This window comes from Lonchura striata, chromosome 11, assembly GCF_050655825.1.
Source record: "Lonchura striata isolate lonStrDom1 chromosome 11, ASM5065582v1, whole genome shotgun sequence".
NCBI lineage: Eukaryota > Metazoa > Chordata > Aves > Passeriformes > Estrildidae > Lonchura > Lonchura striata.
In genome coordinates this window covers 2,450,110-2,473,319 of record NC_140713.1, presented here as the reverse complement: position 1 = coordinate 2,473,319, position 23,210 = coordinate 2,450,110, and the positions used below count along the sequence as shown (strand labels likewise).

The following is a 23,210-nucleotide window of genomic DNA, read 5'->3' as shown; positions in this document are numbered from 1 at the left end:
AGGAGCATTTCCTTTTGCCATTTTAGAGTAATTTTTAAATTGATTTGCCCATTTAAACAATGCAGGCTGAACTGGTTATTGAGAATATTGGGATTTATCAAGACTAAATAAGACAATTTTCTATAGAACAGATCCTGTGTAGATTAGGCAGGGTGACCAGCTGAGGAAGAGTGAGCCCATAGACAAACCCTCACATAATGTGATTTAATATGAATGCTGGGATAGAGGGGGCTGAATGGTTTTTATCTTTGTGTGCCCTGTGGGGAACGTTCAGTGTGAAGTTTGGAGAGGATTTCTGTGGCTTCCATTGAAACCACTCCTTCAGGTGAATCCCTGCATTCTCCTGAGCAGTCATTCCTCAGGGATGTTCTGTGTCAGACACTCATGAGTCTCAGATGCAAAAGGCAATCATCTTGGTTGCCTAAAGCTCTGTACATGCCATTAATATCCAATCACTAAGGAGTGAAAAAGCACTTATGCAGTGGGGTGAGATGCACTTTCCCTGACTACAAGGTGAGAAATTGATAAAATTCCTTTCCTGCTGTGAAATCTCCTCATTGCTTATATTTTACTGACTCTCCTGAAGAAAATGTAATAGCTTTTAATTTACTTGGACTTTGGTTGGCACTGTAGTTCAATCCATTTCAAACATGTGAGCTCAATTTATTTTTAACCAGCTTTCTTATTACATATTTGTAAGGAGATAATTAGCAATGGTCACTAGAAGTGCATGTTACAAAGAACTCAGCACAGTGAACATGAGCTCATGATTTCTGTCAATAAAGGTTTCATCCCCACAGTGCCAACAGTGTGATTTCACTCACACCAGCACAGTGGATATTGAACAAAATGGCTGATAATGGATTTACAGTGTTTCTTTCCAAGCCATATTGATCCTGATGATAGGTAAGATGTGGCAGGGAGATTGTGCTTTTTTTCTGTCTTGGTTGGATGTGTTCAGTTTGCTCATTTGGAGGGATTAGAACTCTGTGGTTTAGAATTGTTGGGAGATCACTTGGATCATCTTTCTCACACTGAGTTTCTTAGAAACAAAAGCTTTGCCATGTCTGGTGACACAGATATGAAACATTAACTTCCAGCCCTGCTGTAAGTATCTGTACATATCAGAAATATGCTCTGAAATACAAACCCCTCATATTCTGAACCTCTTTGGTTCATATCCCCTGTATTTTGTCTTTGTATTTCCCATCTACACCTCATGTAAAATCAATGTGACAGATGCCAGCACAGATCTGAGATTCATTAAAAGGCCATTAACTGTCCTAAAGGGATGTTTATAGATAGCAGCACTGTATATTTTGGGCTGTCAAAACAAATTGACCAAATGTCTTCTCTGTAACCACCCTGCAACTACAGCAGGCTAATGACAAAATTCCATGCCTGGCATCCCTCTAAATCTAACGCAAGAAAGGGGTTAGTTGAAGTGTCTGTGGGGATAATCACATTGAGTCACAAATGAAAATTGTGATTCAGAGAAAAGAGCAAATACTAATATCCTAAGGCATTTTTCATAGATTAATTTACCAGCAACATTTTTTCTACAAATAGTATTTTATATAAACAGTGATTTGACTTCCAGCTGGAGAGTTGGGAGTGGGCAGGCCTGAACAGGGAGCTCTCCCTCAGCCACAGACATGGGGACTGACTCTGTGCTTCATCAGCCTTGCCCTTAAATCCCTTTTCCACTAATTCTGTTGTTTAAAGCTCAGCTATAAAACCTAACTAACCACCCCTTGGCCAAATAAAGATGTTGTGCTTTCTCCTGAAACCATTTCTGGAGTGTGGTGTGGCAGGAGTGGTGTAAGCAGCTGCACAGTCCTGTCTGGCCGCTGGAATGCAGGTGGCCTTGAAGCACCAGGTGGATAAAGGAAATTATCCTGGCAGCACCCACTGCTTTTAAGTCACTGAACTCTCTCACTTCAAAGATTTTTAAGGGTTATTTACCAGTGCAGTTGCTTTCCTTGCTGCTCTTCATTTCTGTTCTGCTGATGCCACAGCTGCATTATTAGCTTTTGGCCATGCTAGTTTAGCTTTAAATTACATCTTGCCCTCCAGGAATTAGGAGGAGGAATTGCATTCATTTAGGTAGTGCTATGTTTCAGTAAACCTACTCTTCAAAATATTATCCTATGCAATGAGATCGATCCCAGGGAGTTAATATTTTAAATGCACAAGGTCAGGCATGTCTTGTTTCTGCTTCCAGGCTGTGTTATGCCATTCAAGAGAATATAAAGGAACCTTTCAGGCTTTACATAAGGCAGTAATTCAGACAGTGCCTCTCACCCAGTGCTTTTCTGAACCATCGCAATGGTCTGGAGAATGCATTAATAGCAAGTTTGAAAGTGTCCATGTAGCTTTGCTTTCAGCCATCTGCTTTCCTTGAAGTTCCCCAAGTTGTGTTGCTAAGATATAAAATTTACTAAGATTTTGATGATTTGCCAAAGCTACTTTTTCTAAATTATTTAACTGCAATGGCAGTGAGGAAACAGCCAAACCCTTCACAATAATCTTTACTTTAGACCTGTGATGCAGAGCTGTAATTACTGGGATGAGCAGTATTGTCCAGTGTGGCCAGAGTGGATCCTCAGGGACACAGCCCAGCAGGGAACCTGGAGGTGGCAGTGGTTGGACACCTTTATGTGTCCCAGAATATTCTGAGAACAGGTAGGACACAATAAACCCTTGCCAGTCTTGTCACAGAGCCACTGCAGAATTTACTGCAAACTGTGGATAATCTGTGCTGTCCCGTGTCACTCATATCTCCTTCAAACACAACTCCATAGAAATGGAAAAACCTTCTCTGTGGCTGTTTCAAACTGAAATGGAAGCATCTTTTGGTTTAATCTTTGATGATCTGTCTGCTAAAGAAATATATTGTCAGTTTGTTCTCAGGAATCTGGCCAGCTGCCCACTCAGAGTCTTGCTTAGGTGTCAGCTGGTTGCCTTTTATTAGTAAAGACTCGTAGGTGTGGGCCCAAAATCCAGTCTAAATTCCTAAGTGGATTTATATGAAATTCTACACATTTAGATGCCAGGCTCAGAGTAATTTCTCACATGGGAGCTTTCTGCTAAAATATTTACACAATCCCTAGAAGCCCATTAGTTGGGGAGTTGGTAATACATAACTGCTGCTTGTATAACACGCCTAGAATAAACAAAGCAAAGATCCATGTCTGGTGTGCTCATAGTGCTGAGCTGCTCTATATCACACTCAGAAAAGGGCTGGTCTTATAGTGCTTTGACTCAAAAAGAGTCTTCTTAAAAGGAAATAAAAAAAGAAAAAGAAAGGGGGGCATGGATGTTCAGCCTCTGTTTACTGATTGTAAGACACAGCACTACAGAAAGCTTGAAGTGATGTTCTGCTTAAAATGATTTCTGTTGGTTCATTGGAGGGAGCAAGTGAATTCCTTCATTTCTGGACCTCAGGGGCCTGAGGCACATAAAGGAGATGCCCATGGCCCAAAGTGCAGCTCCTGTGGCTCAAGAGGCTGTTCCTGTATCCTGTGAATGTGAGCACACCATTTAGGAGCTGCAGTATAATTTCTGGAATTTTGTTTTTCTGTTTCCTCTGATCTGAACACTCTCAAGGTCAATAATAAATGTAACTTGGAAATTCTTGGGAGAAGTATGCATTTTTGACTTTGAAACTTTGACTTGTAAATGCATTTCTTTCAAGGAAAGATGTTTTTAAGTAATTCTACTTGTGTGTTTCATTAGTATATCATCACTATGATAAATTTTAATGAGAATATCACTGAATGAGAATTTCTGTCCACACCTTTATTTAGTAAAACTGTATTCTGCTAAGGAAAACTTGAACTTACACTCAAGCTAGACAAGGTCTGTCTGTACTCAGAGTTTGTGTGAGCTGAATTTTTGTAGCAGGCTTTGCCAGTGCAGGACTGTAACCCTGAGAATGTCAGGCAAGTACTTACCATGGAGGTGGATCAGGATACATGATGTTCACCTGAGAAAGTATATCCAGGTAGGAGTCAAAATCACAGGCAGGGGGGAACTCCTCGCTGCAGGTGGATCTCAGCTCTGTGGAGGAGCCGCCGTGGGAGAAACCATCTGGAGCTGCAAAACAAGAATTTATATTGGCTGCTCTTCCCCTCCGTGCTGGATCCTCTGTCACTCATTTATAACTCTGCCACAAATCAGAAAACCAACCCTTTTTGAGGCAAAGGAGTTGTGGGTATTTTGGAGCAATCACTTTTTATGGGAATTCTTATTTCTTTAAGAATAAACAAAGCCCATCTGTAGATGAGCTGTGGTGTTTCAGGCCGTGGCACAGGGTCTGTGCCTTTAGTGCTGTCCTACAACGCAGCTGGAAGTTCCAAAGCCTTTCTTGGGCCTCAAAAGCTGAAAAGGAGAGTGGGTTCTACCATGTGCAGCCTCAGATGTTTGTGGGGTAACTGCAATTCCAGCAGTTGCATCCATGGGAAGTTTGTCCATTCTGGGAGGGGTGTAAAAGGAGGGGCAGGGGTTTAATTGCTGAGAAAACATTGATCTCAATAAACACTGACAAAAATGGGGAAAGGTGGAAAGTAGCACAGAAAAAATCACCCTGCTGCCTGCTCCAGGGATTTCTTAATGCTTCTATGCAAGAGCTTCCCAGCTCCACAAATACCTGAGAGTTCAGTGCTATTTTCTGTGTTGGAGGATAATTAGCGTATGTGTGCGTCCATGTAACATAATGTGGCACAATTCAGTTTAGGATTATTCTTTTGAGTATCTCCCCAAATATGCTTTTCTTTTCCATTTCTCTAGCATTGTTATATTGAACAAGGACTTCGAAAATTTTCCTGGTTTTGTCTGGCTCTAGGCTTTTTCAAGGAGATTAAATTATCAGAGTAGTAGATTTAAACACACTGATTAAAGCTTAATGGTCAGTAGTTTATCATACCAAAATATTGGGTCAAACAGTAACTCCAGTTTGGGTTTAACTATTTAATCCTCAGTGTAGCTGCTGAAAATTAGGAAAATTGGTATTACTGTAATAGTAGACATTAACTTTCTGGATTTTGTTTTTATTTTTCCCTCTGAAGGTTGCCATGGGAGTTTGCATTTCAATTCTTTTGGACTCTAATTTTTATTCCCAAAATATAGACATTGTTAACTTATCTGGATAAATATTTCTGGAAAAGCCAAAAAAGAAATTATTCCTTGCTCTAAGGGGACAAACTGATCCTAGGAGATTTGTTTAGTTTAGACATAAAAATTCCTGGTCCAAATAACTAAATGAAGTTCAGTTGACTTCAATGGATACTTGATTTACCTCAGTGAAAACAAGATTTAAGCCAATGCATTTTTATGTGGCTCATTATTATTGGCTTTTGTATATGAATAAAAACACCTTCAATGATATGCACAGAACTGCATCCATAACAAGCTGCAGGTAGAGGACCTTGCCCACAGTGGATGTGGTTGTTGATGCTCCACCATTTGTCATTGGAAGTTTACTGTCTGAAGAATTACACAGTAACTTTTAAAACTGTTCTTTCCCTTAAATAGAAATAATCTTCTGTCATTTCCTTGACATAGCAGAGCCCAAAGGGCTGGAAACACTACTCTAAAATTAACTCCCTGATATTCCCAAATTAAGGTTTTTTGTTATGTGTTGGTTTTGTTTCACGGGTTTTATTTTGGTTAGGAGGTAGGAATTGGCACCTTTTTGAGTCTCTTAACGATGATGGCTGTGGTGACACGGATGTCATCAATGACACCGTTAATGACGGTGAAAATTTAATGATATTTGGGCGCCCTGTTGTTCTGTTTCCAGGCAGATATTCACTTTTGCCCTCAGGCAAACAGCAGTGATTGTTGTAGGCTGGTGCACTTGGCTGAAATGAGACCAGCTCTGCCTTTCCAAGAAATAGAAATTGCAGCAAATGCTGCACCGAGGCTATAGAGGGATGTGAGAATGCAACAGAGAATAAATCTTATCCCACACCGAGGGAAACGAGCTGTTCGGGAGGTGCTGCCAGCACTGGCCGAGTTCTGTTAACCATTATCTGGGTGGGAAGCCAGCACAGAGCTGCCAATACCGTGCCAGGCTGCCTGACTGATGCCCTTGTTTAAGCTCATTTCCCGTGCCTGCCCGAGCCCGGGCGGTTCCGCTGCGCCGCCCGGCCCGGCTCCCGGCGCTCCCGACCCCGCTGCCCGCTCCCGACCCTGCTCTCTGCTCCCGGCCCCGCTCCCGCTCCCGGCCCCGCTCCCGGCGCTCCCGGCCCTGCTCCCGGCCCCGCTGCCCGCTCCCGACCCTGCTCTCTGCTCCCGGCCCCGCTGCCCGCTCCCGACCCTGCTCTCTGCTCCCGGCCCCGCTGCCCGCTCCCGACCCTGCTCTCTGCTCCCGGCCCCGCTCCCGGCCCCGCTCCCGGCGCTCCCGACCCTGCTCCCGGCCCCGCTCCCGGCCCCGCTGCCCGCTCCCGCTCCCGGCCCCGCTCCCGCTCCCGACCCTGCTCTCTGCTCCCGGCCCCGCTCCCGGCCCCGCTGCCCGCTCCCGCTCCCGGCCCCGCTCCCGGCCCCGCTCCCGCTCCCGCTCCCGGCCCCGTTCCCGCTCCCGGCCCCGCTCCCGCTCCCGGCCCCGCTCCCGGCGCTCCCGCTCCCGCTCCCGACCCTGCTCCCGGCCCCGCTGCCCGCTCCCGCTCCCGGCCCCGCTCCCGCTCCCGGCCCCGCTCCCGGCCCCGCTCCCGCTCCCGGCCCCGCTCCCGCTCCCGGCCCCGTTCCCGCTCCCGGCCCCGCTCCCGCTCCCGGCCCCGTTCCCGCTCCCGTCCCCGCTCCCGGCCCCGCTCCCGCTCCCGCTCCCGGCCCCGCTCCCGCTCCCGGCCCCGCTCCCGTTCCCGCTCCCGGCCCCGCTCCCGCTCCCGGCCCCGCTCCCGCTCCCGTTCCCGCTCCCGGCCCCGCTCCCGCTCCCGGCCCCGCTCCCGCTCCCGGCCCCGCTCCCGGCCCTGCTCCCGGCCCCGCTCCCGGCCCCGCTCCCGCTCCCGGCCCCGCTCCCGCTCCCGGCCCCGTTCCCGCTCCCGGCCCCGCTCCCGCTCCCGGCCCCGCTCCCGCTGCCCGCTCCCGGCCCCGCTCCCGCTCCCGCTGCCCGCTCCCGTTCCCGCTCCCGGCCCCGCTCCCGCTCCCGGCCCCGCTCCCGCTCCCGCTGCCCGCTCCCGGCCCCGCTCCCGCTCCCGCTGCCCGCTCCCGGCCCGGCTCCCGCTGCCCGCTCCCGGCCCCGCTCCCGCTCCCGCTGCCCGCTCCCGTTCCCGCTCCCGGCCCCGCTCCCGCTCCCGGCCCCGCTCCCGCTGCCCGCTCCCGGCCCCGCTCCCGCTGCCCGCTCCCGGCCCCGCTCCCGCTCCCGCTCCCGGCCCCGTTCCCGCTCCCGGCCCCGCTCCCGCTCCCGGCCCCGCTCCCGGCCCCGCTCCCGCTGCCCGCTCCCGGCCCCGCTCCCGCTCCCGCTGCCCGCTCCCGTTCCCGCTCCCGGCCCCGCTCCCGGCCCCGCTCCCGTTCCCGCTCCCGCTCCCGGCCCCGCTCCCGCTGCCCGCTCCCGGCCCCGCTCCCGGCCCCGCTCCCGGCCCCGCTCCCGTTCCCGCTCCCGGCCCCGCTCCCGCTCCCGGCCCCGCTCCCGCTCCCGTTCCCGCTCCCGGCCCCGCTCCCGCTCCCGGCCCCGCTCCCGGCCCCGCTCCCGCTCCCGCTCCCGGCCCCGCTCCCGCTCCCGGCCCCGCTCCCGCTCCCGGCCCCGCTCCCGCTCCCGTTCCCGCTCCCGCTCCCGGCCCCGCTCCCGCTCCCGGCCCCGCTCCCGCTCCCGGCCCCGCTCCCGCTCCCGTTCCCGCTCCCGGCCCCGCTCCCGCTCCCGGCCCCGCTCCCGGCCCCGCTCCCGCTCCCGCTCCCGGCCCCGCTCCCGCTCCCGGCCCCGCTCCCGCTCCCGGCCCCGCTCCCTCACCCGCAGCGGCCGGGCCGGCGCGGCTGTCCCTGCGCAGGCTGCCCACCAGGATGGTGGCGCAGGACAGCAGCAGCACCAGCCCGATCACCACCCCCGCCACCAGCAGCGGGGACACCAGCAGGCTGCTGTCACCGCCGCGCTCCCCGCGGCTCGGGAAGGCGCTGGAAGCGCTGCTCTGGTTCGAGGCAATTGCTGTGCGAAGAATGAGAGAGAGAGAGGAGAAATGTGTCACTTGTCACAGAGCCTCACACACAGCCACGGCACCGACCCCTGCTCTGGGGACATCCCCGGCATTCCCTGATTCCTGGGGCTGCCAGGAGCTGGCTCCAGCGGGGACGCGGGCAGTGGCTGCCCTGTTTATTGGGAATATCCCGCTGGAGCCAGTGCTGCATCACCGTAATTCTAGTGGCTTCATCCTGCCAAGATTCCTTGTACCGTGAACTGACTGATGCTGAAAGAACTGAAGTACACAAGGAGCAAAGTGGAAATTCCAAAAGGTGAGCTGCAAGAGAACAGAGGAATTGCCTGTTGTCAGGGGTGTAAGAAGGCTCCAAGGTTTTGCAGAGAAAGTTTTGGGCAAGAGTGAGCCACGGGAGCTTGTTTTTGTGACACACAGCTTGCTTTGGTTTGTGAGGGGAGTCAGCATCCCAAGAAACCAATTTGTAGTGCGGGAAGAGACTCATCCAGAGTGGGATTGCTTCGTTGCAACTGCTTTATCTGGTTAAAAAAAAAAAAAAAAAAGAATCTTTAAATGTATTATTTGTGTTCAATAATAAATCTTCTTAAAGGAGAATAACTACAGTAATTTATTGCCAAGTCAAAGATGCTTTTGAGACAAGCCACAGAGACAGTATCAAAGATTAAACAATAACATTCCCTTAGAGAAACAACTGATAGCATGGGAATTAATCGTCCAGAGAAGTATTTATGGGGAATTGCAGTGCTAATGGGGGGAAGGTAAATCAAAGTAATTATGGGAAAAATGATTCAGGATTTTAGCAGATAGAAACCCCCTTTCACCTCCTAAAAAAAGAAAAAAACCTCCCATTAGCTGCTCAGCATCAGTAAACAAAAAATTTATTGATGCAGAAAAATTGCTGGAGATGTCATATACCAAGCCTGGCTGTCAAATCTAGCCTGGATGTATTTTTTTATCTGGCTATGTGCCAGATGTACAGATACAGAATTTATTTCCTGATGAAATCAGGGATAACAAAATTTTCTCTTTTGAGTATTCTGTGGAGTGAGTGTGTGTTTTTTAGGAAGTGCAGTGCTGTTTACAAGGATGGATGTTATCAGAGAGTTCTCAGTAAGGTTTGCTCTTTTCCTTTGGGAGACACCTCTCGATGTTTTGCAGTCACAATAAGTTTAGAAAGAGGAGAATGGCTCCAAGCCAATGTATGCTGTCATCGGCCAGTGCTTGAGACTGAGAGAACCAGCTAGAAACAGACACATGACAGCAGGGGAATTGGCAGGAGGAGAAGTATTGTTAATTTTCTGGAAGCACTTGACTGTTAGCTGAGGATCTTTATAGGCATTTAGGATAGACAGCCAAGAAATGTGCTGAGCTTTTACCAAGTATCTTGTGCCAAAAACCAAGACTGAATTTTCTGAGAATTGATCTGATGCTGTAGTGTTAAATCAAAGGTTATGGACAAATGTACTACTTAATACTCAGTGCAAAGAAGTTTTGGGTATAGGATATGTTCAGGGAATAAGGCCTTTGTGCTAGAACTCAAATTCCCAAAACTGTACAAAATTTGAATTATGTTTCTCATTTATACATTTTTTTAGCTATCTCTGTTGGTAAGGTGTCCAACACACCTTCACTGGCTTTCCATGGCCTTGTTTTTTCAGATTTTTGAAATTTCTGCCTCTGAGAGATGCAAATATCACAGCAGTGGCAGTTTAAATCCTGGCTGCAGGGATTAACACCTGAACTGGAAATAGTGGCAGGTAAGTTATTGGTAATTTTGGCTGACTTTAAAGGTAAAAGAAGAACCAACTTCATTGTCAGCATGATGAGAATGTGAGCCTGGGGTGTGAGGTTGCCCCACACACTGTCAGGCTTGTGGTCATCAATTTAATATTAAATAGCAATGAAATGGAATTGGTGATAACTGCTGTCAAGTGGGGAGGAAGGAGGCTGCAGTGAGTGCTTTCAGATCTTTAAAAACTTGGGACAAATTTGGAACGATCCTCTAAACAGGAAGGGCCTGGCTTAGGAGATTTATCTTATTTTTTCCAGTTGTGGAAGCCATCTGGAATATCTACACTCTGACTATTTGGGAGATTCCTGTGGTGCTACCCAGTGTGAGCATTGATATTTGGACCTGTTTCATTTTATAGAAGTTTACAGCTTCAAATGACTTCAAACATACAATACTGTCCTGCACTGGTATTGAGGTGGTGTGGTTTAGTTCAAGACACCCCATTTATCCACACGTTCTCAGGGCTTCCTTGGCTGTCTCAAGTCCTGTCTGTTTTATCTATTGTTTCTCACCAGTGTGAATCTTTCTGGTTTTTTAATGCTTTTAATCTAACTGAACCAAGTCCCTCATACAGACAAGTTATAGTGCAACATTGCTTTTATTCAAAGAAATTAATGAGTCCCCTTAGCCCAGCTCCTAACACAAAATGTAATAATAAACTTCTCCTCTGGCACCTCTTTCAGTTTGATACTGCAAGTCTGATCCTCCAGACTTTACTACTGACTTACTACTGTGACAAACAACAGCTAAATGAGATGCTGCGTTGATATAAATCCTTTGAGTTTGAATTCTTTTTTTTTTTTTTGGGGGGGGGGGGGTGAAAAGAGATGTTTATATTACTTTTGGCAAAAAACACATTGTAATTTTTCTTCTCTTATCCAAAACCATCTTCTTTTGATAAACTATGCATTTCTCCAAGTAAAAAATGCTATGGTTTTCCTTCAGAATAGAAGTATCTGCAAATATATGTGAAGCCCATAAATACACTACTAACAGAGTGTTATCACTTTTGTTTTGAGGTATATTGTATCAATTCCCATGAAACTGCAATTTATAAACAATATATGCATAAATATGAATATTTTATATCTAATCCTCTAAATATGAATTATGTTGGATGTACACACCATGGCTTTTATCCATGATAGGAGCTATGTGCTACTGTACACAACTGGCATAGGGCTGGCAGAACACTGACTTTAGAGTGAGCACCAGTACAGAATTCCTGGACTGTCCATTCAGTGTCACACAATAAATTAGCATTTTGAAAAATCCCTTAAATATCACTATATATTACTTTACTCAGTGCTCCTGCATCTCAACAAACCAATTGGAAAGTAACTGAAGGAGGTGTAGAACAACCTGACTTTTTGGGTGCATATTGTTCTTTCTCAGTCCTGCTAAGCTGACTTGAAGGGACACTGACCCCTCTCTAACTTGGCCATAAGTAACGGGGAAGTTTCAGCTGGGTCAGAGCTTGGCAGGGTGCAATGTGCAGACGTGTCCTGGGAGCTTGGCTCACCCAACATGCAGCCCTTTATTAGGAGTGGCTTCTCCCTTCCTCAGTGCCTTTCACCTGCTTGTACCTCAGAGGAGAGAGAAGGGAAGCATCTCCACACAAATGAGTCTCTTCTCTCCACACTGAGCTGAGTTTGGTGGTGGTGATGGGGTCTTGTTCTGTTTCCTTTTGTCCTGAAGGCACATCAGCTCTAGTGAGGCTGCAATGGCCTCTGGAACTGATGGGCTTTGAGATGATTTTAGAGCTGGATCCTGCTTCTCTTCCCCTGGTTTCCAATGTATCATCTTAATAAAGATGATAATTCATGTTATGACTGATGAGGATGAGACATGGAGTGGTTTTGTTTCCCAGGCTGAAAAGTGCATGACCAGCTCCTGAAGGAGTGCTGGTGTCTTGTTCTGGAAAGATTTTGTGTCTAGAATCATCCACTTCTTCATCCCTGCCAGCCTGGGATTCTCCCTCCTGAGGGCAGGGAGGGCTTGGTGCTGCCTTGCTGAACTAGAGCTGAAGCCCATGGACAGAATAGGAGTGTTCCTTGTACCCCCTGGTCAGTTAAACTGTTTGGGATGGTGATCCAGCACCTCCCAGCACCCTTAAAGGCACTGCACTGACACAGGGTACAGGGCTGGGAAGGAGCAGTGGTAAAGTCAGTTTAGGATTGTGCACAGCACCCTCTGTAATCCTTTGGTCTTCAAATGATTGCAGCAAAGCATTTCAAGCACCAAATCAACTTAATGCATATTTCTGATATCCTTCCTTTCTCAGTCCCTTGGATTATGCAGTCTCTTTATCCAGGGAAGGTGAGTGATAGATGTCAGGAAAGAGCAGATACACAAAATCAGTATAATGATCCATGATTTTGTTGATTCTGCCTTTATAAACAGTTCCTGTTTGAAGATGATTTAGTCTGGCCAAGACTGACCAGCTGGACCCTGCCCTTGCTGCTGCCCTGAGAAATAAATCTCTGGAAAACAGAAGAAACTGCACTGCTTGTTTGTGTGGCACAGGAAAGGAGTAAGAGAGGTGTAAAAGAAAAAAGAAATTTGGGAAAGGGTTTGGATCACAGGAGCATCCCTGCAGACAGTGGGAGAGGGATGTTACTCACACATTGAATCCAAGGGCCCACACGAGTTGAACCTTAAATTAACTAAAAAGAAATGTCTCTATTGGATTCAGGTTCCACTGGATCCTGAGGAAGGCTGAAACTTCAATTAGGCTTGATAAATGCCAGGGTGTCATCTGCTTATGGGACTAAAAGAAAGCAGTGAGGATGCTCAGAACAGGGCAGGCTATTTGTCCTTTTGTATTTCTCTTATTCTCTTATAGAAAAGTCAAGAAATGAGTGGATGACCAGAAGAGTCTGGGAAATGTCCTCTCTATAAAGCAGTTTTACACCAGCCAGACAAATAGTACGGGAAAAGGAATTTTCAGTTCAGAAGGCCCAGGAGCATGTTTGGTTCTCTAAAACACAGTTCAGTTTTTCAGGCTTTTCTGCTTTCCACAGAGAAAATTAAACTGCCTCTTAAGATACAATGGATATTCAATAATAACTCTATAGGGAATGCTTTGAACTTTTACCTCTTATCCTCTTGTCTGCTGGAATTGACACTTAGCAGTTATTTGACAAAGTCAATGAATAAATTTTTTTTCCTGTCAGTTGTACCAATGACATGTTAACAGTCTCCCAAGCAGATGATCTTCATTATTATTTCTAAATTTGAGGTAAATTTTCCTATACAAGTGGTTGACTAACCTTGCCTGTTCATTGCTGCTGTGGGAGATACCTCAGCATAATCCAAGCCCCCACAAATGCCATTAACCAGGCAGCACCTGTGAATTCACACTCAGTTTCTCTGCCACTCTCTGCAGTTCAAAGAATCTTTGAACTTTTTTACTGTATACATACCTTCTAATCAGAATTACAACTTTTCACTGATTAATAGTAAAAAATGAAAACCTTATTCAGACCTGAGACTGTGCTAGGGATGGCTCAGTTTTATCTGAATGTGGGACATCCTTCCAGGTACAAAAGCTGCCCATAACCTTGAGGAGCTCCTCCAAGGCAGACAGGGTGGCCTCTCCCCTGAAACAGCAAACTCTGCTTTTCATCCTGTATTATGCCTATCTGATAATGACTTTCTCTCTTCTTGCATTGACATCCTTATTATAGAGCCAGAATGAGGAAGATTGGATCACCAGCAGCCTGCAAATTGAGAATGTCAGAAGCAAAGAGAATGTGGCTGCAGAAGGGCTCAGGAAATAAATCTTTTCAGCTGCTGTGGCTTTAGGGTATTATGTTGATGTCACAGCAGCTTGTATAGGTGCTGTTTCAAATTAACAGGAAAAATCTTCCCATTTTCAGATCCATGGTCTCTTTTATCAACATGATAAACACCACTGCAGGGAAACAAATCACTCCACAAATATAACAGCCCACTTTCTGATGGACAAGGAATATTTTCCCCCTATTTTCTCATATTCAAACAACTTGGAACTAATACAGTTTTATAAGCAGGACCCAAAGCTATTACTTTTCTCAGAAACTCTGTATTGGGGCTTGGAAATAGGTGTGATGAGAATTCTTTTTTATCCATTAAAGTAAGGTTACCTTCATAAGCTCAGATCCAAACTAGCTTGGTAGTGACTTGAATAGGGCAAACCCTATAATTGTTTTTTTAATTGTGGGAAACTCCAGGTTTTTTGGCACACAACATTCTCGTATAAAACTTTGGAAAAAGATGCCGCAATATAGTAATATTTTTAAAGTTTGAAAAAATGGGAAAATTATTTTATATTTTGCCTTATCAGTCTACTTGAACAGTGATCTGGATGTCTCATGTCTTATCCTTAGGAGGCTGAGCTCTGTCTGAACTTTAATGTATTTAATGTAACTTAAAGAGGGCATGTGGCAGCTTATGGGACATGGAACCCAGGTAGGAAACATAATCTATATTGGGGCAACAAAAAAACAACCCCAAACCAAAAATCCAAACCCTTCCACAGAGAAGTTCCTTTCCTTACAAACTTTTCTCACAACCTCCACAGAGAAAATGGGAAGGAATGATGAAATTCTTGCCAGCTCAGTCACAACTAGTGAGCACCTGACTTGTGCACTATATGCATTTATGAATCTCCAAATCAGTTCTCCACTTCTGATAATTATTAAACTGGCTCACATTTATGACTGTTTAAATGATGGAGTTTTGTATTTTCCTGGTGTTTCAATGAATTGTTCTGCTGGCTCTATTAGTCATCTTTAGCAATCCTTACCCTCCTCACAGGGTTCAAAGCTCTATAATGAAGATCCATCTGCAACTAAATGTTGAGGCTGAACTGAGCTTCAGGAACCAGATCCACCTTCTCTACACAACCCCAACACTCCTCCTACAGTGCTTGTGTCCTTGTGCTGTTTCTTGTTTAGGGCTTTTCTTATCAAAATTAATCCTGTTTCTTTTTCCAGATTCCTTGCCAGTCTTCAGTAAGAATAATCTACTGAAAAGGCACATAGAGGAATGACTGATTGCTTAGAAAATAATGATGACTGAAATACTGATCCAGGGAGTTGTGCAAGGAACATGATGCTGAGATAGAAACTTGTTAACAAACACTGGGATCCCAGGATCTTCCTTTAGGAGGTGGTATCACATGTGATCTATCTTGGCCTTCCTTTCAAGGTGACATGAAAATCATTAAAATGGTTTGCAGTGGTGTTCTGCACTCTCACATGAGTTATGGTGATGGTTTGCAGAGTACATAAAGCCTCTAGTGTGATTTACATCATCATTTGTATCTGTGAAAGCTCCAGCAGTATCTGCCTGCATAAATCAAGGGGTCTTCTCATACCATTAAGAAATTATTTAATTCCTTCAGATTTCATCTGAACAGGACTAGGATGTCTGCTTAGACAGATGCAGGGGTGTCAATAGTGGCAAGTCAGACATTGATTCTGGAGACAATTTCAGTCACCTGTGTTCTTTGTTGCTAAAGGAGCCACTGAAACACAAGGACACAGAGAGATCTGTGGAAATGAAACACTCAAACATTACTATTCAAAAGCTTGGGGGGAAATCCCTGTTGCTACTGTAGAGCACCCATTTGGTGCAAGGACTGGGCACTGGGAGTGCAGGACTGGCCACAGGCCCAGGGCCATTCCCTGATGTCTGCAGTGTTTGGGGGTGTTTGATGCACACTTCACCATGCCCTGAGTGTGTCCAGCAGGGCTGAGCCAGGCTGGCAGAGCAGAGGACACTCACCCCGAGGGGCTGGCAAAGCTGGCAGGGAGAGCTGACAGGCTGTGGGGTGTCTCCTGGGGCAGCAGAGCATTCTGCTCCTTGCACACAGAGCTCCTGTTACAGGCTCCACACAGTCCCTTCCTCTAAATAATGTAATGATGGTTGCTTTTCATTTGAGGTGGCAGGGGAAAGACTTTAAAACCTACTAAAAACTCCCCCTAAGCCAAGTGTAGCCTTTAGAAAAGAACATTTATTCACCTCCAATATAAACTGCAGTGTGTATATGTGAATAATTAAAATAGGAAACGCAGTTCCCACTTCAAGGCCTGTTTCAGCAGAGTTACCACGAACATCAGCTCCAGCAGCTCTGTGTGTGCTGGGAGTCAGAAGGGCTCTGAGCTGTCCCCACAGAGAAGGCAAGCAGAGAAAGACTGAGATTTACAGATCCCTGAGAATCAGCTGTGCTTGCTGCATGGTTCCCTCTCCAGGCAGCTGACAGTCCAGGCTGTAGGTATTCCAAACTGTTCTTAAAGGGAAGCAGTTTGTTGTTCTCAAAGATGATTTAAACAAGGGAATATTTCTAAAGGAACAGGAACTGCAGTGTGCATTGTTCTGCATTGCCACCCAGTCAGACTGAGAGAGAGTCAAAACTGAGGGATGCAGAGTCAGGCTGGAGCAAGAACTTGGGCTTTTTCTGTGAGCACACTGTTCTGGAGATTATACTAAATTTAAATAATTATACATGATGGAAAAGTTGATTAAGTTTTGAATTCAATAAATCTCTTTGTAATGAATGGTACTGCACATAGATGAGAACCCCTGTGATGTCCTCAGAGCACCCTGGACAATGCCTTAACCTGGAATACTGGCTGGGTTTTGTGGCCTTTTGAACAAAAGGCACCAGAAAATGGTTCAGTCCCAGAAAATGAGTGTACCCAGCAGGGGTGTTTCTAATAAAACTGTCTAAATAAAAGCTCTTGTAGGGATACTGCCTGGAAGCATCCAGGGATACCTTCCAGCTCCCACCTTCTTGAAGTTGAGTCTGTGTTAAAGGTCACTAACGATTGCTGCTTTCCATTAATATTCCCAGTGGAAATGTGTCTGTTAAATTGTTCCCATTTACCCACTGGAAAAAAACAGAGAATTTTTGAACAAAGCTATGGGATTCTTGGTAGAGAAACTAGTATCTAGGCTGATATTCTCTCCCCTTTCAAGTGCATAGGTAGACACATGGAGAAAGAAAGAAATTTGTAATAGAAAAGGAAATAATTCCTGTCCCTGTAGTCCTGATCACACATGACCACAAAGGGATTTTAATCCACATGCTTGCTAACAGCAAGGGCTTTTACATTGTGGATTACCAAATTTGAAAAAAATGGAACCCCTTCTTCAGTTTCCTCTCACCTTGCCTTAATTATGCATTTTAACTCTGTGCTGCAGATCAGGGTTACCTTGTTAGGTGCTTAATGAGGCTGAGAGGACCCACATGGTGTGGCCAGTTAAGCAGTTCTATCCAAATTACCTAAACATTCTTCTTCCCTACCTGAAGGCAATCTTGCATTACAGGAGAATCAGAATGTCCTTCAGTATGAGGGCAATCTAAAGAGTTTGCATCAGGAGATTGATAAACTCCATCTCAAAGAAATTGATAAACTCAGATTTGTAAATTGTATTCTCCAGCTCTTAGGGGCACTCAGAGGTCCTGGACACACTGCTCTTCAGTTCTGGTGGGAATGGATGAACCTCTTCAGTTTCTGGTGCATGAACAATCAGAGATATTCAGTTTAAAAACAAGCTGAAGTTTTCTATTCTTTGCATTAGCAGACAAAGAGTTTTTTGTGGGGTTTTAAAAAGTTTTTTTGTGAAGAAACAGCATGAAAAGCTCCTATTTTATAGGACACTATAGAAGCACAGCTGTGTGAGCTGCAGAAAAGTGAGTGCTGCTCTGAAAAAGGCTTGTTCATGGAAGTGATGGAGCACCAAAAGGAATAAAAGGGGGGAAATGGTGCTCCAGGGTCCCTATGTGCTATCAAAGGCTTGCACAGCACGTGGGATGTGTGCTCTGAGCTGCAGGATGACCTTCCAGGGAAGGGCTCTGGGAAAAGCCTGTCCAGGAAGGGAGCCCCAGGAAAAGCCTGTCCAGCAGGAGAGCCCCAGGAAAAGCCTGTCCAGCAGGGAGCCCCAGGAAAAGCCTGTCCAGCAGGAGAGCCCCAGGAAAAGCCTGTCCAGCAGGGAGCCCCAGGAAAAGCCTGTCCAGGAAGGGAGCCCCAGGAAAAGCCTGTCCAGCAGGGAGCCCCAGGAAAAGCCTGTCCAGCAGGGGAGTTTAAGGAAAAGCCTGTCCAGCAGGAGAGCCCCAGGAAAAGCCTGTCCAGCAGGGGAGTTTAAGGAAAAGCCTGTCCAGCAGGGGAGTTTAAGGAAAAGCCTGTCCAGCAGGAGAGCCCCAGGAAAAGCCTGTCCAGCAGGGGAGCCCCGGGCTCTGAACAGCAGCAAGGACCTGGCCTGTGCAAAGCTGCTGTGGCTCCTGGAGGGGACCCAGAGCAGGGCCCCAAGCAGGAATTCACTTCAGCCCAGCCATCTGAGAGCTCCCCCGGGCAGAGGCTGGTGGGAATGGCTGAAACCCGAGGCCTCCAGCAGTGACCAGCGAGGGAGGGGTGAGCCAAGGGATGCTGAGACATTGTGGGAGCCTTGAGCCTCAGTGCCTAAAGCATGACAAGTGCCATGACAGCTTGCTGAGACTGCAGCAAACATCAGTCTAGAAAAGGTGGCTGCTTTCTCTTCAGAGCTCTTGTGCTTTAATGTCAGCAGGGACTCCTTCTGGGTATTGAAACTGGGAAGTGAAATAGTAAAGCAGCTGAGATGAGCCTCATTAATTATTAAAAATTGACAGTCATTGGGGATCTGCTGTGGAGGTGTGAATTTAGGATGACCTGTTGCCTCAAAGCAATGTTTAAATCTGTGTTTACCTCTGAAAAGTAGCTCTTCACCTGTTCCTTCAAGGTTATAAACCCATAAACTTGACAGTATATGTTATTTTCCCTCCCTAGGGATAGGGTATTGTTTTATTCTTACGGGTTTGCCAGGATCACTTATTTCCACTGAGAAAGGCTTAATCTGCAATTTCCCCACCGTTTCCGGGGTATACCACACCTCAGGATTAATTTTCTTTTCATCCTCCACCCTTAAAGGGCAGAGCTTTATCTGTAATTCTTTATTTACAACTTCTAAATTAATACCCAATTCTATTATCAGATCTCTCTCTAATAAATTGTAATCTGCTTCAGGTACCAGTAGTAAAGAACCTATACCACATTTGGAATCAGTTTCTACCATCACATCCTTGATAACAGATACCTCAAAGGGCTCTCCTTTTGCCCCAATTACATGTACAGTGTCAGATGACTTTTTACATCCAAGCGGCAAGGCTTGCACCGTGGATCTTTCAGCCCCGGTATCCACTAAAAATTCCATCTCTTGTTGTTGGGGTCCCACTTTAAGCTTTACCAAGGGCTCCTTAAGATGTTTCTTCCCCAACAAATAGAGCCCTTGACACCCCTAATCTTCCTTAAAGGCCTTCTCATCCGCTATCCGTTGTTTGCATCCCCTCTTCATATGTCCGTTCTTTCCACAGTAGAAGCAGACAATTTCACGACCTCTTCCTTTTCCTTCCCTAGAAATATAACTCTGCTCCCGATTCTCCCTTTGTTCTACATTCCTTGCACGGAAATTAGGGTTAGGCCCTTCCCGCACAACTGCAGCCATAATCCTCGCCTGTCTCTTGAAATTCTCATCCTCCCTTCTCACAAAAACCTTCTGCGCTTCCCTCAAGAGCTCCTCTAATCCTCTAGTCTGCCATCCGTCCAACTTTTCTAGTTTCCTCCTAATACCTACCCATGCATTTGCCACAAACTGCATTTTCAACACCGCCTCTCCCTCCTGGGTATCAGGGTCTATCCCAGAATACAAGCGGAAGGCTTTCCTTAAGCGCTCTAACCATTCTGTGGGATCCTCATCTTTTTTTTGTTGTAATCCAAAAGCCTTCTTCACATTCTGCCCCCGCGGAACTGATTGTTTTATTCCCTGAATGATGATGTTTTGCAAATCACCCATGTGAGTGCGATGCAAGGGATCCTGGTTATTCCACTGGGGATTTTGTAGGGGCCACTTTATATCTGCTAAGGGTCCTTGGTGGTGTTCATCATCCCATATCCTCATACCCGTTTCCCTTATCATCCTCCTTTCCTCTGCCGTGAACAAAATCTTTAGTATTGACTGTAACTCCTCCCATGTGTACACATTGGGCCCCAAAAATTGGTCCAACCGTTCTGCCACTCCTAGAGGATCGTCCAACAAATGTCCCATTTCCTTCTTAAAGTCCCTGACTTGCCCAGAGTCTAAAGGCACAGTTACATAGGCAACCCCTGCTATTTGGGGTGGCTGACCTTCCTGTCCCGCTTGGGGATTCGGGATCATACCAATGCTTTGTTCTCTTAGGGGAAACATCCCCAATTCCTGTTCCTTTTTCCTAGTCTGACTTCTAGTTACCCTACGATTGTTTTCCCTTGTTCCTCCACTCTCTGCCTCATCATCAGAGTCTGAAGGAGCCGTGGGGACCCCGGGGCCAACCGGGTCCGCAGGCAGCTGGGGATATATATTTTGACTAGCAGGGGGTGGGAGTGGAGGAATATATGGAGGAGGAACGTAGGGGGGCATATTATCTTCCTCCTTGTTTTTCTTGTTCTTTTCCCTGGCTGATAAGGCAAATAGTTTTGTCCTTGTCTCCCCAACTGTCCACAGGGAAGCATATTCGCTCTCTTCTGAATCAAAGGCTTCCTTTGAGTTAACATATATATTTAGAGCCTGACAAATCCAATCCTCAAAGGACCCGAATACCGGCCAATACAAATGGTCTCCCCTAATTTGTTTCCCCCCCCACACTTCCATACAATAATGTATCATTTTAACTTTGTCTTTCCCTTTTCTAGATGGGAAAGCATCCCAATTAATTATCATCAAACCCAAGGGGCTATCCCTGGGAATCTGGGGAAGCTTAGCATGGGTCCCCTCTCCCATGGGACCAGAGGGCTTGCTTTTCCTCTGTCCCATCTTCCGGAGTGCACTCAGTTTCTCACACACGTGCTCCCCTGGTTCGTGGCCCAGCCCGTCGCGGGGAATGGAAAACGCACTAATACAGAGTCCGCACTCACTTGGTCTCTATGAGACCTCTCACACACAGCACTCTGGGAAAACCACCCCAAACCGAGCGGAAAACCGGCCTATACTCACGCGTCCTGTGTCTTCGCTGGTTCTTCGTGCACAAAGTTTACAGGGGTAACCGGTTCTCCTTTGCCCGTTACTCAATTTAGGTTCGTCGGTGGAGAGTGATCAGAAAGCCTGGGGCAGCCGGGCTGCCATAAGGGCGGGGCGCCTCCCGATCGTCCCGTAGCGACTGATCTACTTCTCCATCCGAGTCACGGCACCAAATTGTTATAAATTGTGACACGGCAATTTGAAGTGTCTTAATTCAATAAAGCAATTTTATTTAAAACAGCAAGCGAGTAAGGCAGGCAAAGCACAGCGCTGGGCGGCCGGGGAGTCTCCTGCTCCACCAACGGCGCGCAAAAATGTTCTGTCCCAACCTTCCTTTTATCCCCCCCCTTCTCCTTGCAAGCGTGACTCTCCAGATGTAGTCTGAGTCTGGTCGTTGTGATAGCTTCTAAGTCTCTTCTTTTGAGATACAGCAAGCAGACCAGATACACACACCCAGGACTCTAATCTCAACCTCCTTATCACCTTGTAAGCAAATAAGCATTTCAAAGACACACCAGTACATTCTTATGCAAACCAAGGTAATCGAGCATATCACAGTGAACAAATGATCTTCCACTTATCTCAGTATATCCTAAATATAATTGTACTGGCAAAATGCCCTGTTAGAATGGCAGTGGGAAGTGGATACTTTTTTATTGTTTTAGTTATTTATGTTTTTTTAAAAATCCAAAATGCCCACTGTCCTGAAACTTGAGGAAAACTGAGAATGGGAAAGGCTTCAAATCTCTGCATGTATCAGACAGTTCCTTCAGCTCCTCATTATTGACTTCTGCATCACAAGGGGTCCCAGTGAGGGTGGTGGTGGTGTCTTTAAACTGTGCTACAGAGATGTGGGTTCCTGACCTGGGGAAGGGAGCGCTCTGCCTTCCACTGCAAGCTGGGAAGGGAACGTGGTGGGGAGTCTGGTGTTTATGGTTCAATAGCTTCTCTGGGTCAGTTTTTGGTTATTTGTGTATGGTTTTGGTTTCTGTTTGTTGGGGTTGGTGTGTTTTAAGCCTCTTTCAGCTGCTGAAAATGAAGAACAGACTGCAATGCTTGGCCAAGGAAGGTATGACCTCTGCAACAACAAAATCCTGTTTGAACTCCATCTGCCTTCTGGATGGCTCCTGCATTGGTATTAACTGGAGAAATGTGCCAGAAATGTTAACAAGGCTGATCACTGTGTTTTCTGGGACTACATCCACAGCTTTAGAATGTTCAGCCAGTGGATGCTGACCTGCTGCAATTTGTTCTGTACAACACCTGGAGCAGGGACTTCCATGGTGATGTCCCTTGTGCCGACAGCACAAGAGACAAGAAATACCCTTCTGTTTGGATTGTTACAATAATGGATGGATTAATACGTACTGTGCCATTTGTTAATGCTATCCTGTTAAGTACTTCTGGGAATGAGATCACAGATTTTCTAAGTAGCAGCTGCTGCAGAATTTCCCGAAACCCCAGATTTTCAGGCTGAGCCAAGGCAGGCAGGGCTGAGGATACAAACAAGTGCCTGGTTTGAACAATATGAGCTAACAATACCTGAGCCTGCAGCCCTGAGAAGGTGTGGGCAGCCTCGGGGATTCAGGGAGTGCTGAGGGTGTTCAGTGAGCTCCGTGGTTCAGAAAGGAAACTCACTGCTCCTGCTCCCCTCCTATGTCCCTCAGAGATAAACCCTGCATGCAGAGAGGATGGAGATAGCCCAGCAAGGGGTGTGTTTATCTCCATGTTGCCCTTCAGCAGTGTTTGATTACCCAAAAGCTCTGCAAAGGGAACCATGCACATCATCCCTAGAAAATCTCTTTGACTGAAAAAAAAAGGAATGAACAATGACTGATGCATTAATTTACACCTGTCAAGCTGATTACTGACTGAATTATAGTTCTAGTTCCTCTGATTAATTTAGCACAAGATTCCTACTTGTATTCTTTCCCTGCCCATGGGGTGGATACCCCTGATGAAGCACAGGTTCCCTGGAATGCTTTTTGCAATATTACTCCTCTCTCCAAACAAGTCCTCCTCACCAGCAGCTTCTGAGTCATTGCAGAAGGAGCCAATACAGTGTCTGGTCAAATGATCTGCTGCATGGGCTGTTATCTGCTCATGTCTCAGTTACTCCCAGAGATTAAATTACAAAGCAGCTGCCACTTCACTGAGGAAGGATTCCAAGGGAGCAGGATGTCCCCAGGATGAGCCTGGGCAACACTGGTCCT

The 23,210-nt window shown here is 46.7% G+C and overlaps 1 protein-coding gene and 1 long non-coding RNA gene across 6 annotated transcripts in view; one reads left to right on the top strand and one right to left on the bottom strand.

Annotated features, from left to right (window-relative positions):
• BEAN1 (brain expressed associated with NEDD4 1) overlaps positions 1–23,210 on the bottom strand; it is a 58,884-nt gene that overhangs the window by 7,246 nt on the left and 28,428 nt on the right. For 4 of the 5 annotated variants that reach the window (XM_021534733.3, XM_085589359.1, XM_085589361.1 and 1 more), the window contains exons 3-4: positions 7,949–8,140; positions 3,957–4,098 (exon numbers count right to left, since the gene is read on the bottom strand). In XM_021534733.3, coding sequence (XP_021390408.2) covers positions 3,957–4,098; positions 7,949–8,140 — 334 coding nt within the window. Of the gene's footprint in view, positions 1–3,318; positions 3,523–3,956; positions 4,099–7,948; positions 8,141–23,210 lie in introns of those variants that run through there. The other variant, XM_085589360.1, reaches the window with a different exon arrangement.
• LOC146766342 (uncharacterized) lies at positions 8,134–10,270 on the top strand. The gene is made up of 3 exons (XR_014957785.1): positions 8,134–8,445; positions 9,806–9,904; positions 10,197–10,270. It is a non-coding gene; the product is annotated as an uncharacterized LOC146766342 (long non-coding RNA).